This window comes from Falco naumanni, chromosome 17, assembly GCF_017639655.2.
Source record: "Falco naumanni isolate bFalNau1 chromosome 17, bFalNau1.pat, whole genome shotgun sequence".
Lineage (NCBI taxonomy): Eukaryota > Metazoa > Chordata > Aves > Falconiformes > Falconidae > Falco > Falco naumanni.
The window spans coordinates 3,196,802-3,215,110 of NC_054070.1; the positions used below are offsets into that span (position 1 = coordinate 3,196,802).

At 57.9% G+C, this 18,309-nt stretch overlaps 1 protein-coding gene across 1 annotated transcript; it reads right to left on the minus strand.

The window, feature by feature from the left end:
* Window positions 1-1,047: 1,047 nt before the first annotated feature.
* LOC121098726 (proline and arginine rich end leucine rich repeat protein) lies at window positions 1,048-12,572 on the minus strand. The gene is made up of 3 exons (XM_040617020.1): window positions 12,458-12,572; window positions 5,122-6,073; window positions 1,048-3,288 (listed from the first exon to the last, which is right to left on the minus strand). The coding sequence occupies exons 2-3, from the start codon at window positions 6,056-6,058 to the stop codon at window positions 3,110-3,112; spliced, it is 1,116 nt and encodes a 371-aa protein (XP_040472954.1). The 5' UTR covers window positions 6,059-6,073; window positions 12,458-12,572; the 3' UTR covers window positions 1,048-3,109.
* Between the last annotated feature and the right edge of the window lie 5,737 nt (window positions 12,573-18,309).

Below are 18,309 nucleotides of genomic sequence, written 5' to 3' on the forward strand. Positions count from 1 at the left end.
GCCCGGGTCCTACTCCCCACGTGGAACAGTGACTGAGGAAGAAATGAGCCCCCCCCCCCCAATACTTTTTCAGTGCTCAGCTCCCCCAGGAGACAGGGCTGACTTGCCCGGGGAGGCAGGCAGTGAATGCCCACCCAGGAGTGCATGATTCACACCCCAATGACAAAATCCAGCGATTTTCTTCTCCGGCACAAAACCAGAAGGGGAGCTCGCTCTGCGCACACACACGCACACGCATCCCCTCCTGCCAGCGTGCACGCTCCCGTGAGCAGCCCCACGCCGCAGCCCATGCGTTCGCACCCGCGCCCACAGCCGTCCTCCCTCTCCGCTCATGATTCATGTGGGGAGGGAGAGCAGCGGCGAGAGGAGATTTTGGAAGCTGCGGCGACGGGCAGAAGGAGAAGTCGCTGCCTACACCCATTCTGCTGGTGTGAAAACACGCGCGCACCCAGCACGGCCGCAGCCCTGGGGATGGACCTGGGTGCGTTGGTGGGGGTGGGAGACTCGCCTTCCCCTCCAGCTGCCCCGTGCATGCCCCGAGGCTGCTCCGTGCTGCTCCCCGGGGGCAAACTCACCCTGGGGACATTCATCCACCTTCCCCGGGCACATGGAGGTGACGCGGGGGCAGCTCAGCCCAAGTTCACGCCGTTGGCTTCTCCCAGCTGGCTCGCAGGGGCAGTAACACCCATCAGCTGCAGCCACAGCCCTGGGAGCTGCAGCTCAGGTCAGGCTCTCTTAATTAGCAGCGGTGCTCATTAAGACAGGCACATGCTCCATAGGGCTGCCCGCCGCTGCTCTGCAGGCATGCCTGCTGCTTTGACACTGGTGCTGCTTTGCCAGCCCAGCCCAGCCCCAGTTCAAACCAGGGCACGCCACAAACAACCCCCGAGCCTGCCAGCCCCCCGCTGCGGGGACCCCCGGGGTCTCCTGACCTCCAGCTGTTGGGAAAGTTGGCCTGGAGGAAATGTGGCTCTGAATGAAGCAGCAGCTGCAGTGCAGTGAGGAAGATGAAGATGGATCAGGGGGAGGCAGGTCCGACTGCAGCTCTGGGTCCCTTGTGAATCATTTTATTTTCACTGCTGTGGAGAGTAGGAGTGAAAATACCATTAAGTTGAAATCAGTTGAGAACTACATATGTTTCTAGATATATCTGTACAGTCTACCAGTATATATACACATTATATATAAATATATACATAGGGTCTCCGGGTTTAAGGTTGAAACCTGTTGAACCCAATAAAGCCCACTGGAGGAAGATTTGGAGAAGGGACTTTTTATCATAAGAAAACAAGCCTGAATTAGCACAGGGGTTTAATGAACCTTCCAGCACTGGAAAGCGGGGAGCACCCAGCCCATAGGGTCACCGCTGTGTCCCCAGGCTGCCGGGAGCATCGCTATCCCATTCCCAGGGAGCAGGGCATGGTGCCTGACCATGCCCATCTCGGAGAAGGGTCAGTTTTGGTGGCAGAACGCAAAGGAGGTAATGGGTGGTTTCTTTGGTTTATTGCTTTAATGCTTATTTCAGTTATTTGGTTGTTTGGTGGTTGTTTTTTTTCCCCTCTAATGCTCAGCCTTAAATCTAAATCCTGAGAATCAGGAAGAAAAAAATGCGAATAACCCCCCCTAAACCCGGACACCCTATATATGCAGGTACAGCTATCAGAGAGGGAAGTGATACATGTGAAAACAGGGAGAAGGGGGGATAAAAAATAGCTTTTCCAAAAGAGTAATTCTTCGCTTTTCTTTTTTCTTTCCTTTTCTCTAAAAAAAAAGGCAAACCCAGTCATGTGTGCTTGGTTCAAGAAAGCACCCGAGAATAAAATTTCTAGGAGGTGGGAGTCAAGGCAGGAGGACAGAGGGACGGAGAGCACAGTGGAGATCGCACGGGTCAAGCCAGCCCCAGCAGAGCCCAGGTTTACACCCACATCAGGATCTGGCCCCAGATACCTAAATACAGGGGCGAGCATCCCGCTGGCATCGCTGCCAAGGCTGCTGGCATGGGGGTCCCGCAGGCTTGGGGTCCTGCCTGCAGCGGGGAGGGCAGGGTGTGCTGGGAGCAGTGGAGTGCAGCCGATGCATTGAGCCCTGCATCTCCCGTCACAGGGCACGGGGAGGATGCGGGATGCTGGGATGGGGACCACGGACTGATGCTGCCGGGGGATGGGGGAGCTTGGGAGGGGTGAAAGTCAGGGAGGGGGCTGGTCTTGCAAAGGAGGGTGCCTGACGTATGGCTGTGGGGAAGGTGCAACCCACACAGGGCACAGGAGAGCCCAGCTCCGGCCGCAGGGGCTGGACACCCTCCCCGCTCCCTCCTGCCAAATTCACACCACCGTGAGGGAATAAGCCCCTCAGCCTCCAGAGCGATGCGGAGCTAAGGCCAAAGCCCCCCGGGAGGGTCCAGGCGGGAGGAGCGTGTCCCTCACCCAGGTCCCTGGGACATGACTCTGGCCATGAGGTGTCGTCGCCTGTCCCAGCCACCCTCCTGCACACATCCTGCTCCCCCAGCCACCCGCTGCCGCTACGCATCGCCCTGCACCCCAAGGCTGCGGGGTGGCCATCTGCACCCTTGGCACACCAGCCCAGGACATCCCTGCTCCACCTCCATCACAGGGGATTTTTCCCTAAGGACATCACGGGCTCTCTGGGTGCAACCACCTGGAGCAATGATGTGACCCAAGTCCTGCAGCGAGGTGGCCCCTGGGCTCCCTCATTAGCTCCATCCAGAGATGCTTGTGGCTGGGACCGAATCCAACCTCCTGAAACTCTGCCGGGTGGAAGGGGAGAGGCAGAGACAGCTCCAGGGCTGGCCTGGATGAGGGCAGGGAAGGCAGAGCCCACAGGCAGGGAACTGGGGTGAGCGTGGCTGCTTCCCCCAGGCTACTGCTGCAACCTGGGATGGCTGCTGTGATGTGGTGCTGTCCTGCAGACAGTGGTCCCCAAGGATGCACATGCCACGTGTGTCCACGGCTGCTGCAGAGGAGGAAAAGGGGGAGAGAGGGATGGAGGTGAGGTGTGAGCAGGGGGAGAGGGAAGCAAAGAGGGTCCCACGTGTCAAACACTGATGGGGGTCAAGTCTCTGTGCAAAGCCAAGTCCTGGGAGAGGCACGCTCTAGAAAACCACGGACTGCAGGAGGCGGAAACACATCATCAGGTCCAAAGGGATGGGGGGTTTCAGGAGGTTCCCGTCCAGCCGCAGGTACCGGAGCCGGGGCACGCTGTCCAGGTCGGAGGGGGAAAAGTCCTGGATGGACATCAGCGAGGTGGGGCAGATCTGCGTCCCATTGATCTCTGCAGGGAGGGGAGGACAAGCGGGGTGCAGGTTAGAGGACGGGGAAGGCAGAAAGGGATGCTTGAGACCCCCCCCTCCCTGCCTGCCTGTCTGTTGAACCCCAAAATGGGGTTGCTTTGCCACTGAGGGGAGGAATCCCCAGCCTCTTCCAGCTAGACAGAGCAGCCCCAGTGAGAGGAAAATCTTGGATTTGATCAGAAATGAAGTAGGTCACGTTCAGCCAAAACACGGTGAGGGATGCAGTGTCATTCGAAAGAGAAAAGGGAACATTTTCAAAGATGAAACCTGCCGACCCAGCCCTAAGCCTTCAAAGAAACATCAAGGAAACATTTTCCAGCACCGTTACGCTGGAGATAACGTCAGTAACCAGCTCGTTGCTCACTTCTGGAGTTCCACGTGTTTCTCCCCACCCCAGGGCCTGCATTACAGAGAATAAACCTGGGGGTTCTGATGTTGTTACCCAAAGCAGGGACTGAAACCTTACAAAAGCTGGGTGCAATAGGCAAAGGGAAAGCTGGGACATGATGCGCACGGCCACCGGAGCATCCCTCCATGGAAAGCCCTTAGCAGGGCCTGGGTACCCGTGTCTGAAGCCAGCAGCAGTCACCATTGTCACCCCAAGGTCCCTCTTGGCTCCAGTTTGTTGGTTAAATAAAACGCAGGTTAACCAGCGTTTGAACCAGGCATTAATCGCTGCATCATTATTCCCTGGGAGCCAACTCTGGCGATGCCCTGAGAGAAGGGACGTGGCTTGGTGAGGGTTTTGTCCCCCTCCCTGGCATCGTGACCCACAACACTGTTAGGGCTTGCCTGCAAGGAGCAGCTTTCTTGCTCGTCCCTTCCTGGCTCATGCTCAGTGCCATGTCTGGGCAGGAGCTGGGATTTTACACCCCCTCTTCAGCCCCCGATCGCTTTTGCAAGATAAAGCCACACACCAGCACTGCACGATCGATACCGCAGCGTGCAAGTGTTTGTGTCACACACCCCTTGTGGGGATCAGCGGTTGCTTCGCAGGTGAGTAATGCCCTGGGTGGGTCCTGCAGCCCCCATACCCCCCACCACAGCCAGAAATAGGGGAGCCCAGCGCGCTTTTCCCAGAGCACATGGAGGGTTCCTGGCAGGAGCGCCGCATTCTTGCTTCCCCATGGATAGCAAGGACAGCAGGTTGCTGGACCTCTAATAGCAGAAACATCTGGAGTGACCAAGAATGGGTCCCTGTCTTCTTCTCGAATGTGCTAGCTGTGTTTACACGTTTCACAGGCCAGCACCTCTCCCCTGAAATTGCAGCGCTCTGCCTGGAATGGTGTGAAACTGCCCCGGTTGGTTTGCCAAGGCAACCTCCATCACAGCCTTGTTCTTCTCCCTGTTCCTTCCCCTGTGAGGCTCAGCTCAAGAGCTGAGCTGGGTTATTTCTAACCATCTTGCCTGCGTTCTTGGCATCTGTTCTTAAAATATGTGCACAGACTCTCCCTTTTCAATGGCCCTATCTCTGAGCCCGGCTGGGGAAGGAACTATTTGGATGGCAGGTGGCCCCAAAGAAGAGCTGCCCATGACAACCGACAAGAAAAGCCCTGCAGCACCAGGGGGATTTTAGCTCTGCTCCTCAGCTGAGATGTGAGCCATCCTTCCCCACACGCAAATTCATCCCCCTTACAGCCTTCTTCACCTACAAGGAGCTCCCAGCTCATCTCACCGCTGCATCTCCCTTTGAAGGGTTCACATCCCACTGGGCAAAAAACGACCTTTTCCAACAAAACACCACCCTCACGCCTGTCTGCTCCCCCCCACCCCAAGACCTCCCCCCAGCCTCCCAACCAGGCAGTGCAACTCACTTTCAATGGAGTTATTATTCAGGTAGAGGTGCTCCAGCTTGGGGCTGATGAAAGGAACGTTGGTGAGCTTGTTGTGGGCCAGGTGCAACACCAGCAAGTTGGTGAGGTTGAAGGAGTTCTTGGGGAGCCCCTTGTCAGAGATTTGGTTGTAGTTGAGCCGGATGAACGCCAGGTTGGGGAACTCCTTGAAGTAGTCACTGGGGATGTCCTCAATGTTGTTCCTGTCCAGGAAGAGCTGATGGATGGCATTGGGTACCCCGGGGGGCATTTTCCTCAGGATGTTGTGGGCGAGGTTGAGTTGCATGAGGTTCTTGAGTCCCTTGAAGGTGTTTTTGTTGAAGACCCCATCGCTTAGCTTGTTGTGGTGCAGATCCAAGAGCACCAGGTTCTCCAGCTTGTTGAAGACCCCAGCAGGGATTTTGGAGATCTGGTTCCTGCTCAGGCGCAGCTGCTCCAGGTTGGGTGGCAGGAAGGAAGGGACCTCCTTGAGCTGGTTCTTCTCCATGTAGAGGAAGATGAGGTTTTCCAGCTTCTCCAGAACCCGCCTGTCCACCTTCCGGATGCGATTGTTGTCTAGGTTGACCCATTTCAGCTCTGTGGCGTTCCTGAAGGACTCCTCTGGGAGGTCATCGATGAAGTTGTTCTGGAGGTAGAGGTAGTGGATGCGGGACGGGATGATGGGGACCTTCCGCAGGTTGCGGCTGTCACAGTAGAGGGCAGAGGGGAAGTCTGGAGGGCAGTAGCATTCCCGGGGGCAGTCCGGGAAGATGGAAGGGGGACCCGGCGGTAGGGGCGGAGGCAGCTCTGTGGGCTCAACAGGCTCAATGAACTCGGGAGGCGGGCGGGTGGGTTTCCGGGGAGGCTTCCTCCGCTGCCCGCTCACCTCTGAGATCAGCACAAGAACAAGCGGGAGAAGCAATCTGAAGGCCACCTTCATGGTCCAGATGTTTGCCTGAGGGAGGCAACAAGAAGAGCTGGGTTAGGATGTGCCTGATTTAGGTACCGCCTCATCTCCCATCTCCCCCATCACTGACAGGCAGGAATTTACCCCATGTCCCTGCCAGCAAGCTGCTGTTATCCCTCCTTCCCCTTGGATGTTATCTTTAAATCCAACCCCTCTCTAGAGCATGACTCACTGAGGTCCCCTCTCTCTGGTTCAGTGTTACGCCAAGGGGGTGCTGGGGGTTCATTTGTTTGGGAGTTTTCTGGGGAGCATGACACCTCCAGCACTGCCCTGCAGAGCCTGGACCCACCGGGACCCCAACACCACTGTGCCCTCTCCCTGAAGGATGGATTGCCCCTTCAGAGACCTTGATGGATTAGGCTTAATTTTGTACTTGAACCAAAAAAATCAATGATTCAGTAGCAAATTGGCTGAGCAACAGTATCGGGAGGCCAGCGGCAGGGCAGCAAAGAGGACAGCCCATTTGCAAGGCCGTGTGATAAAAAGGGCATTTGCAAGATTATGCACGGGCAATACCGAAGGTTTATGGTTATATGGCTCCTCGTGCTGCCCAGATAACCGATCCATCACCTCCAGCCCCACTGCACTGGGCTGAGCTGCTGATTTGGGGAGAGTCCCAGTAGAAGTGGGAGACCTGGAGGGCTCAGGAGAGGTCTCTGCTTGCCCCTAGCTAGAGTGTTTCTCCTGGACACCAGCCCAACACCTTACACACACCACCTCTCCCTCTTCTCTGGGTTGTTATCACCCGTGAAGGCTGCCTGTCTCGGCTGCCTGTCTCGTCTCTGCCCTCCCTGCTGCTGCCTGGAACAGCAGCCGTCCTCCTTCAGAGAGTGTTGCTGGTAACTCTCCAGCTGATGTCTTGGAGGATGGAGGGATCCAGCTTGTTGCAGACAAGCTCCCCAGAAAGCCTGGTGCAGAAGGTGCTTTGGATGCTCTGACATTCCCCGGGGCCAGCTGGAGCAGCCCAGGCTGTGGGCTTCCTGGGCAGATACCCGAGGGTGTTCGCCAGGCTTTTCCCGGCGGCATTTGTCACCCCAGCAGGAACAGAGCCGAGCTGCAGGCACAGCGAGGCAGATGGAGGAGCTCGGCAGAGGCAGGGTGGGAAAGAGAATCAAGTGAGATGAGACAGGGAAGAAGACAGGGAGGAAGATGAGGAGACTCAGAGGAAGATGCATCTCCTGGGGAAACAGTATCTGCTGTGGGAGCCGGCACTGCCGGGACTGGAGTGTGGGGCAGGAGCCTTTGGTGATGGATGTTGGAGAGAAATTGAGCTCTCCCAGCTCATTGCTCTCTCCCACACAACAGGACGGAGCGGACGGTGCTGGCACGGCCGCAGGGGCCAGGGCATCGGCACAGCCACCCCGCTCAGCTCAGCACCCCCGGGCACATGGTGTTTGCCTTCAGGCAGCAGCAGGGAAACGTCCCCAGCCCCCACCCGAGCAGCAAGCAGCACGAACCCACACTGCTGGGGTAGCCCCCCGCCACATCAACCCCCTTTTCCTTACACTTCTCACCAGGGTCCACATCCCACCCAGGGATGCTCTGCGGGCCCCTCAATGGGCCACCGCTCCCTTTGAAGCCATCCCACGCATTCCTGGGGCTCCAAGTAATTGACTTTCTCCAAGAAAAGATCCTGTTCTCGCCCCCCCCCTCCAGGCCCAGCCTGTTACTTTCCTTTTTGTCTCGCCCTGCTCCCATCTGGCTCTGTTTAACCCTACGAGCTTCTCATGCCTGCTGTTTTCAATCAGAGCTCTGGCATCTCACTGGGGGAAGGGAGGAACAGGGAAAAGCGACGGGGTCCGAATGCTGCCAGATACTCAGCTCAGCAGTGCTGCAGCAAGTCCCCATCGGGGATGTACGTGTGTGCTTCTGTGTTGTAAGAGTTCAGATTCAATGGTGAGCTGCAGAGAACGGGCAAATTCGTGACAGGGAGCTGCTGTACGTGCAGTCCCCTTCTTGGCCTCACAACACCCCACGCCTTTCGCAGCCACGTCTCCCCCTGCACATGGATCTCCCCCCCAACCTTGTCCCAGACCTTGCCATGAGATTTTGTCTGGGCTCCAAAGCACAGACCTGGATTTTAACGCCCACAACGCCCAGGGAGGCGGCAGGGGCTGAGGTCTGCAGCTGGCCCCTCGCAGAGGGGAGGAGGCAGCTGGGACACGATATTCCAGCCAGCACACGCTGCGGTCCGAGTGTTTGGCTCCCTCTGCTCGCAGGGCAACGATCAGCTTGGGCCACCCGGCCGCTGCCCTGGGCAATGTCACATGGAGGGTGGGGGACAGGGCAGAGCTGTCACCCCATTGGGCTGGGGAGCTGTCTGAGCTCTCAGCCCTTCCAGGAACGACCTGACCCTGCACAGCCTGCGCCATCCCCTCCGCATGAGGCTCCAACACTGCAGATGTTTAGAGACTCGGCATATAGCAGAAATAGTCAGCGAGCCAGAAATTCAGGCTGGAGAGCAGCAGCATCATGTGGCATTTGTCAGCACAGAAGGAAAGTGTCAGGAGGCAGATGCAGCCCCTTTTATCCACTGTACCACCTGCAACCTGCTGGCATGTCCCCATGGGACTGCCACAGCCCCTCTGTCCATCGCAGCCAGGCAGAGCCAGCGCTGCCACGACCCTTCCCCACCACCCATCCCCACCAGCCTCTCCCTGCAAAGCTGCAGCTCCCCGCGGAGGCTCTGCCCGGGGAAAGCAGGACCCACTTCCAAACAATCTGCAGGAAACCAGCTCACAGCCCGTGGTCCCCACAACAGCCCTTCATCCAGAATAATGGGGACGCAACGAGCCTGAGGCCACCACAAGCTTTACAATTGCCTCCAACATGCTGGAAGGTTCAAAGCCAGCTCTCCCTGGACCCGCCACAGTCAGCAGTCTGTTCTCCATCCAGTTTCATGCAGTTGAATTTACTGGCATGAATGCAAGAAACTGAATTTCCAAATCCCACACCCTGATTCTACATGGGCACCAGCTGCCAAATCCGTGGCCAGAGCCACAGCAAAGCGCCTGCTCTGCAAATGCCTCGACCTTTCTCACCACCCCTTGACGGACAGGACAGCTCGGATCCCGGGTACCCACAAGGAATCCATGCAACTGGAATAAAGTTAAATCATGAAGCAATGAATGCATTCAGGAAACCAACCGCCTGGTGTGCAGAAAAGGCTCGATTCACGGACAAAAGCAATTCTGACACCTCCTGAGCTGCGGGCTGGGCCAGCCAGCTTGGCCTGGGTGCGGGATGAAGGCACCCAATAGATGCCAGCCCAGAGTTTTTCCCAGAATGAGACAGCTGCTCCCTCAGCCATCCCATTACAACTGACAAAAATTCAGCACCACAGCTGGAAATTCCAGCCCCAAATGCCACTGGTGTTTGCTTTCCAAACAGTTCATCATTGCTGCATCTCACTAACCCACGGCTCCCAAGCAGTGCTCGCTGTCAGCCCAGCGACTGGTGCCAAGGCCAGGCAAAAATCACAACCTCCAAGGCAAGAGTGAGCTATGCAAAGGTCACAGGGGGATTTGTCATGGGCAGAAGTCCCAACACTCTCCCTCGGGTGCCTCCTGCCCTCCCCATCTCTTCTTGCAGCAGTCTGACATGCAGAGACCAGCAGCTGGCTCTGGCCAGCTAGCACCGATATATCCGGGACCCCCGTGCATGTCAAGGGGCTGGGAGGGATAAAAGGAGCTTTTAACACCAGGAGGAGAGGGGAAAGCTGAGATGGCTGGACCAGGGATCCTTTCCAGCCCATTGCCCATAGCCCTGCTAGCTCCCTTCTCAGCTTTCCCGCTGGGACCCCCACTTCCCATCATCCCTGCAGCCCCCCAGGCTGGAAAATGCTCCCACCCAGCCTGGGAACCCGCACGTTGGAGCAAACCAAGGAGGGCAAGCTAAAAATAACCGAAAGGAGCCAGCAAAGCTCCCTCGTCAGCCTCCTTCGCATCCAACCACTGCAACAGCTTGTTCGTGTCTCTGCAAGAGTCTGGGTCGGATCAGCTGTGACCGAAACAGGGAGCTCTTTATCCAGCTGCGCCGGAGAGCTGGGAACGGCGGAAAAGGGCTAAATTCAGTGCAAGCCTGTCCTCCGAGGGGAGGGCAGACACGCCGTCACCCAGGCGTCCCCAGGATCCCCTGGGGAGCAGAGCCTTGATGCAATGACCTGCTCTTGTCGCCCTTTCCCAGCCCTTTCCCAGCGAGGCGGAGGCGCTGGGGCTGGCACAGCACCGAGGTGGCCGCAGGGGCTCAGCCCCACTGCAGCGCTTCTTGCAGGGATAGTGCTGTGTCCGGGCAGGGGGTGGGTGTCTCAGGAGACCCTGATAGAGAGCAGCTCAGACACGCTCCTAGGCTCTCAAGCAACACTTTTGGGTCAGCCCGAGGACTGGGAGACATGGGGACAGCAGAGCATGCCTCCCGCATCCCTCTGCGTGCCAGCAGCATTTCCTCACTGTACTACAGTCACCAGACTCATTGCGAAAAGCTCGTTTGTGTTCACTGCTCCCTCCAGCAACCTCCTCCCGCAGCAGGGTCCGTGGGAAGGCAGCCTTGGAAGAAAACACCTTTCTTCTGCCTTCTCCGTGTCAGCAATTCCTCCCTCCTTCTCCTTCTCCCTCACTGCATGTCCCGACCCTTCCCAGGGCTGCTCCTGGCTCAGCCCGCCCGCAGATCCCTCTGCCACACACAGTGGAACCGGCTGGGCACAGACAAAAGCAAAATGTGGGAGAAAATATTGCCGAAGCGACCTCAGCCTACCCCCCGTGCCTGCCCCCCACGCACACCCTGCTCCCCTCCAAGCCGATACCTTGCCTTGGTCCCCCCAGCTCTGCTTTCTCTAAGGGTGGGAAACCGCTCTGATGGCTCATCCCTGCCTTCCAGCTGCTTCCCGAGGGCAGAGGAAACTTCCCACAGCTACATTTTTGTCTCTTCCCAGGTGAAAACACTCAGCCTCTCGCCCTCCCCCTTCCCCAGGGGAGCAGGGACACCCAGCACCCTGCGTTTCTGCTCCGCGCTGCCTGTCCCGGGCTGGCCAAGGAAAGGGTGCTTCCCGGGAAGCATCGCAGGATGCCGCCGGCTGAGCACCACATAAGGCAGGCCCTCCATCGCAGGCTCCCAGGAAAGTTTCCAAGCTCTCACGTGCGACATGCTTTGCATTCAGCTGCCAAGGGGATGAATTTCCACTTTCTGCCCAGTAGATGCTTTTCCTAAAATTTTAAAACAGGCGGGGAAGGGCAGGTTTGGGATGAGCCTCTTTCACGCAACAAAACCCTTTCCCCAGGACTTCAGCGAACATCACTGCCCTGTTGCTTTCTCCCATCATCTGCCGGAGCAGAGACAAAGAGCCGGCTCCAGACGGGACCCACACGGCAGCAATCCAGGCAGGGGGCTGCAGGAGGGGGGTGCAGGAGGGGGCTGCACCTCTCTGCCTGCCTGGAGCCGGGCTGGCTCACATCCCTGATGGAGGCAGCAGAAGTGGTGTTACATGCCCTGGGAAGGGTCTGTGTGATCCAGGCAGGGCAGGAGGTAAGGGCTTTCCCACCTACATTTTAGGCAGAAAACCAGCTTGCTGGAAAGTGCCCCTGAAGCACTGGGGTGCTGCTTGGCTGCTCGCTCTCCCCTCAATCCCCCACACAGGGCAGGGAACCCCCTGCTCCCCGCTCCGGCATGGGGGCGAGGGGCTGCACACAGCCCCCCTCCCACAGGAGCTGGACCCCCCAGCCCCCCCCAGCTGTTTCCCCAGCCCCATTTGATGGACCTTGTGCTGAGCACGGTGTTGCCGGAGGCTCCCTGGTAGCAGTCCTAGCTCCAGAGGTGTCTGCTCCCCTCTCAGCCTCTCCCCGCTCCTTGCACGCTCTCCCTGCTGCTTTCCAAGGCAGGGGGCTGTCCTGGGCATGACTGGGGTTGTGCACCCCCCCTCCGACACCCCCAGCTCTGCCCCCCTGGCTGCAGAGCCAGAGCCGAGCGTGCAAGGGGTTGTGAGCGTGTAAGAGCACAGGTTGGAGGGGGGGCACACACAAGGGGGCCCTTGCTTACCCCCACAGAAAGCGCCTGGCAGCAGCTGCGATACTATCACACACAGGACTTTCTTCTGACTTTGCAGCCTCAAGTTCCCCCACCACACCCCCCAGCCTGCCCCATGCTGAGAAAAACTTCTTGCAACAAGAGAAAAGGGAAGGAACAAAGACTCCAGCTGCTGAAGAACAGGAGAAGAAAAAAAAAACAACAAAAAAACCAACAAGAGGAGAAGGGAAAAAAAAGGAAGAGCAGATGCTGCTTTGCATGTAAGGGAGGCTGGAGAGGGCAGGAGCATCACGGACCAGTGCAGTGTCCTGAAGGCGAGAAGAGCCTGGGGGAAAGCACCTGCCCACAGCTTACCTGTGTGCACCTCTCCCTCCTCCTGCCTCTTATTAATCCCCAAGACAAGTTTCTCTCTGGCTGTCTCCCTCCTCCTCCTCCTCCTCCTCCTCCTCCTCCTCTCGGCACCACCAGGAGCCTGGGCCGAGCGCGGGGGTTTTGTTCCTGGGATCCGCTGGCCGTGGGTGGGTGGGAGCCGTGGGTGGGTGGGAGCAGGCGGAGGGCTGGGACGAAGGCACGATGACAACAATAACGTCTTTATCTGGCAGCCAAGCGCTGCGGGCTCCGCTGCGCACACATGGCCTGCCTGCCGGAGGGCTGGCGTTTAATAACAATTCCTTCTGCTGCGGAGGCTGCTCAGAGCCCGTGTTTAAAAACAAAGCTAATTAATAATTTAAATAAGTCCTTCCCTTGCCACGGCCCCTGTTTTCCAGAAGCGTGTGTTTGGGATGGCGCTTTCCAACCACGGGGGCTCGGCGTGTGGCATCAGACAGCCTGTCCCCAGGGCTGTGCCCCCCGGGTCGCCCCCCCTGCTCCACAGAGTGACTTCCAGCTGCCCCCCACCCCGCTGAAGGGACCCAGCCCTGAGCTGGGGTCTCTGCTCCTGCCTGGCAGATGGCACCCGGTCAAACATGACGCAGGGTGCGTTTGCTCCCAGCTGGTGACAAGCTTTAATTTAAATCCTGATGGCACTTAATAAAGAGAAGGGAGGGGAGCCACGGCGGTGCCATGCCACGGGCAGGGGGCCACTGCGTTTTACACGGAGCCTCAGCCAGGTCCTGGGCTGGAAAACCACTGTGTACCAAGGGGACACAGCCAAGGGACCCCCAGGGCTCTGGGGTGCCTGCTGGGGCAGGCATGATGGGGGATGCTCAGGGGGGACATCTGTGCTCCAACAAGCTCAGGGACAGCCTGAGACCTGTTGCATATTCACAGCTTTTAGACACAGCCCACCAGCAAGGAGACCTGGGGGGCACAGCAATTATGGGAATCTCCCTCCTACAGGCATCCCCATCCCCAGCATCCCTGGGCTGCGGGGTTCAGGGGGGGTCCTGTCCCTCCCTTTGAGCCATCCTCCCTCCAGCCAAGCTGATCTGCAGCAGGGACCAGGAAACCTGAGCTGCTTTGGCTCATGGAAAATCCAGTCCAAACCCTACCACAGGCTGGCAGCTACCCAGCAGGGTCCAAACCTGCACTTCCACACTCGGCTGACGGTGGCTACCAACAGCGGGTTCAAATAGCCGGCATCAGAGCCTCCCCCAAAATTCCCACCTGCTGGACTCCCCCATTTTGCCCCAGGCTCCTCACAACCCTTAAATATAGTTGTTCCCAACACGGTGCCCTTCCCTTTCCCCCAAAACTGGAGTATTCCTGGTGAGTGCTGCTCGCTGACTGGTGGGAGCAGGATGGTCCGAGGATACAGCCCTCACCCTGCCGCGAGCTGGGGCACTCGGATGCCTGAAAACCAGCAGGTAGCTCAAGTGCAAGCCAGGAAAAGGAACAGACAGAAACCACATTGGTATTTCACGTCGTTTAAACAAAGGGTCTAGGTAGGGACATGTGTTTGCCAGCTGGAGAAGGATCAGAATCAATAAAGAAAGAATATGCTGTTTGGAGAGTCTTGCCAATCACTTTAAAAACTAGTCAAAAGTCCCCAAATCCATGGGGATGTGTTTCATGTGGGTTTGTTTTTTTTTTTTTCCTGCTACCTAACATGCTCAGCTGGGCACTGAAAGAGGCGGTTGCTTGCACAAAAGCCACCCTGCAATGGCAGGCATGGAAAGGTCTCGTATCCTACACCTTACCCACCATGCTGCCCGACCCACGAAGCTGCTAACACAGCTCCCGTTGCTGGGAAGCACGAAAACCTTCAGCAAATTTGGTGAATATAAATTTTGCTCTCAGCCAAGGGACTTTGTTTGTTGAATTTTCTTCCTGCAGGAATTTCTTTCCATGTCCAAGTTTCGAATCCACCTTCAAAGGCATCCTTTTTAATTTTCTAGACGCCACAGGCTGCAGCCTTGAACGTGGCTCTGGGCACCACGCGCTCGGTTTATTCTACGTCTGGAGCAAAATCTGGCCCCGCTTTTGTGGGCGAAGGGGGTGAGGGAGGGTGGCCATGGAGCAAAGCTGCACTCATGGCTTTTTTTTCCTTGGGAAGATCCCAGCTTCAGTGCCCCTGCCGTGGGCTAAGCAGCATCCCGGCCATCCCTGGTCCCCCAGTGCCATGCCCCTTCAGTTTATCCCTTTTCCCAGCCACGGTCTGTTTGTTCTGCAGAGGTTTGTAACAGAAATACCGCTTTGGTCTGGCGGAGGTAGGAGAGGAAATGTTTGAGCGTGAAAGCACCAGAAGACAGAGCCAGGGCTGCAAGAACGGCCTGTCTCGACCAAGGGCAACATGAGGGACAGCCGTAGAGTGGGTAAACACGGAGGAATGTGGTCCCCAGTGAGCCCGGAGGTTGTGTCCCACCAGCGCATCAGGCACAGTGAGGTTCTGGCACCCAGCTATGCCCTGGTCACTCCGGCCATCCCGGCAGGGAGTCAATGGCAGCCGTACAGACACCCCAAATGAGGCAACACGGACTAGAGGCAGCAGAAGGTTTAAGGGAAAAAAAGCCACCCCGTTATAACCCCCGTCATCTCCAGCTGGGAAACGTTAGGCACAGTGAGCACCCTCATCCCTCATCCTCCCACACCCACCCAGGCAGACCCCTCAGGCACCACCTCAGTGCCCATGTGTGCAAGTGGTTCATACTGGGTATGGTTAAAATAAGCATCCCCTTCCCCTGGCAGAAGGTCCCACGCTGAACCTTATCACACCGATTTCCAACAGCGCAGCCTCCCCTGGCTGTTTGCAACTCAGGCTCCCCCAGCATCTCCCTTTCCTCCTGGCCAGGGGCAACACGGAGGGGGACAGTCCAGGGGACATCACAGCACGCCAAGGGCTGGCGGTCCCAGCCCCAGGGGTTTCAAGAAGGAGAATTTTGCAGAGCAAAGCAGTGCAGGCGGCTTCTCAAACACAGCTGAGCAAAGGGCTGTCCTCAAGCCAGGCTCCCCTTCCTCACACCACGAGCTCCTCATCACCAGCAGCTTAAAATGTTTATTTGGCCAGAGGGAGATGCTTATTCTTTACGTTATCCCAGCATCAGCCCCCCTTCCCAAGCCGAGCCTCCGCTGTGCTCCGTGCTGTACAAACATAGCTGATTTACAGTGCAGAGGTTCTTTCTGACAGCCAGACCTTAAAGCTCCCTTTGGAGAGTTAAAAATTTAATTTCAGAAAGGAGATGGGGGGGGGGGTGGGGGGGGGGGAAAGCAGCAAGAAACCTGAGATGCTCCTGTGGCCCTTGGTCAGAGCAGCGTGTGCTCTATGCAAAATGTCAAATCTCAGGCATCTGGCAGCAAAGGCTCCCAAGCCAGCCGTGCTCTCCACCAGCAGCCACCAGTGTCATGGGAAGGGACCACTGAGCAGGGCCAAGGAGAGCCCAGGGGTCCCCCAAAAATGACGGCTGGCAGTTTGGGATGGATCCATTCCTCTGGGAGCACGGCGGGAGGGTGCTGTGCTGCCCTTCAGGGGAGCCACAGTTCTCCCGGGGCTCCACGCGCCTCCCCAGCACAGGCTGTTCCCACTGGTGTTGGGTGGCCACCAGCCTGGAAAATTAAACACCGCTTCCCCCAAAACTTGCTGGGAGCTGAGGGATGCTCCTGCCCATCCCAGCCCCCTCCACCCTGGGGGGAAGCTCACAGCAGCCTCCGCACAAGAGCCAGTGAGTGGGAGAGCATCACCGTGAGCCTGGGAGAAACACTTGGCTCCCAGCAAAGCTCCGGGGGGGGGGGGGCAGGGGGGAAGTGAGCGAAGGGGAAAAGTATGTTGCTTTGTAATGCATAGATGCTGCTCTCGTGTTGCTGAGACGCTGCTTCCTCCCACCCCCCTGGCTGCAGAGCATGCCTCCTCCATGCCCATGTTTCCATCTCCAGCAAACATCTGGAAACACCTGGGAAGGTGCGCCATGAGAGCAGCTGCCGAGGGGACATGTGGAAGGTGCTTGAAGCCCCCCCTTAAACAAAACAGCCCCCAGAGGCACGAGGATGCGCGGGTTCAGCTCAGCGCTTGGTCGGGGAGGGTGTCGGTGTCACTTGGGTCACCCCAGTACACAGCAAGGGACAGAGGCAAGAGGAGGAGGAGGAGGAGGACTGCATCCCTTCTGTGCAGATACGCTCACACCAAATACCTGTTCCTGCTCCCCAGGCATGGCCTGGCCTCTGAATCCATCCCTGAGCATCTTGCGCTGCTTGAACGAGGGGAGCAAAACCCCCATGGACCAGGACACGCAGCTTCACCAGCCCAGATGGAGAGGGAAAGGGCCAGGGTGGAAAGAACGAGCTGCACTCGCTCCCAAGTAAGAAACACAGCTGAAAAAGCAGCTGACCTCTGCCCCGGCCAGGTGTTTAAAAGCAAAGAGAGGGAAAACAAGAAATAACCCGTTTTGAGCACAGCTGCTGCTTTGGTCATTAAACCTATGGGCAAATGTCCCCTGGAGAAGAGCCTCATGTGTTGGGTGCCCAAGCCCAGGCACTGCAGCAGCCAGGTAAGGGTTAGGGAATGGAAAACACTTCTCCGGCCCCTGGTGCAGATGCAGGGGAGGAAGGCAAACCCCGCCACAGCGCCTCAGCTTCCCACCCGCAGCCATAAACCCCTTTCTGCTCGGGTTTTGCCAGAGACGTGACGCCGTGTGAGGAGCCAGCAAGCGCCACGAGCCAGCCTGGATCAGGATGGTCCCAGCGGCTCCTGCCCCGGAGCCAGGCATGGCTGGTCCTGCCCCCCACCACGGTCTGAGCTGAGGATACAGGCAGGGGAGAAAGGGGAAACCGCATCCCCCATCATCTGCAGGGGAAACTGAGGCAGAAGGGAGCTCTGTGCTTGCAGGGCCACGGAGCCAGCTGCCTTTTTCTGTTCAGACAACCCGTAGTATTTTCAGCGTCATGCAAAGCTTTTATTTTTATTCTTTTTCAGCCTTGGCATGGAGAGGCTGACGCACACGAGCCTGAGCGCTGGGCTGACAGCACTTGCATCCCAGCCCTGAGGATTGTCCACACCCCCTCCCCAGCCTGATGGGACCCACTCCATCACCCCCATCCTCACAGGAAAGAGGCCAAACTGGAAGCAATGACCTTCCCCTAGGGAAGCAGCAGTCCTTCCAGGAAGGGGTGAAACCCAGCAAACTCCTTGCCGGGAGGAGCCTTGGTCCCTGCCACGGGAAGGGCAAAGCGGAGGGAGGGGGCTGGAGCTCTTGGCCACAGGGACCAGCCCTGTCATGGGGAACTGGCATCGTAAGACACAGGGACCCCATCCCCACTGCCTGTCACAGATGGGGTGACGGCAGGGCAGACCCTGTCCACAGGGATAGCTGCAGCGTGGCTGCCAGCTCCACTCACCCTGGGCCACAGCCCCCGAGCCCCCCAGCATGCCCCCAGCCCCTTCCCCCCTCACGTCCCACCTCCTGTGCTATACTCGTGGCTGCTTTAAGCACAGGGAGGGGATACAGAATTCATCAAACCTCACATTTCTCAAGGATTAAATCATCCAACGCATTGCTCAGAGGGAGAGAAGTCCAACCCCCCCCCCATTTTCTTTTATTTATGTCCCTGCAAGACTCAGCAGCCACTTATTAGCTCTTGGCAGCGGGGCCAAGGGCTGCTCAGCACTTCAGTTCACGGTCACAGAGCTGGGGCTGAGCATCACATTGGGGTCCTGGGAACCAGAGACCCCTCCTTCCCTGGGGGTACCCCCCCAGCACAGCCCCTGCCCTCTCTGCCAGGCTGTAGCCCCCAAACTCTGAGGCACCAGCACCCAGCGACACCCAGACCGGCTTCTT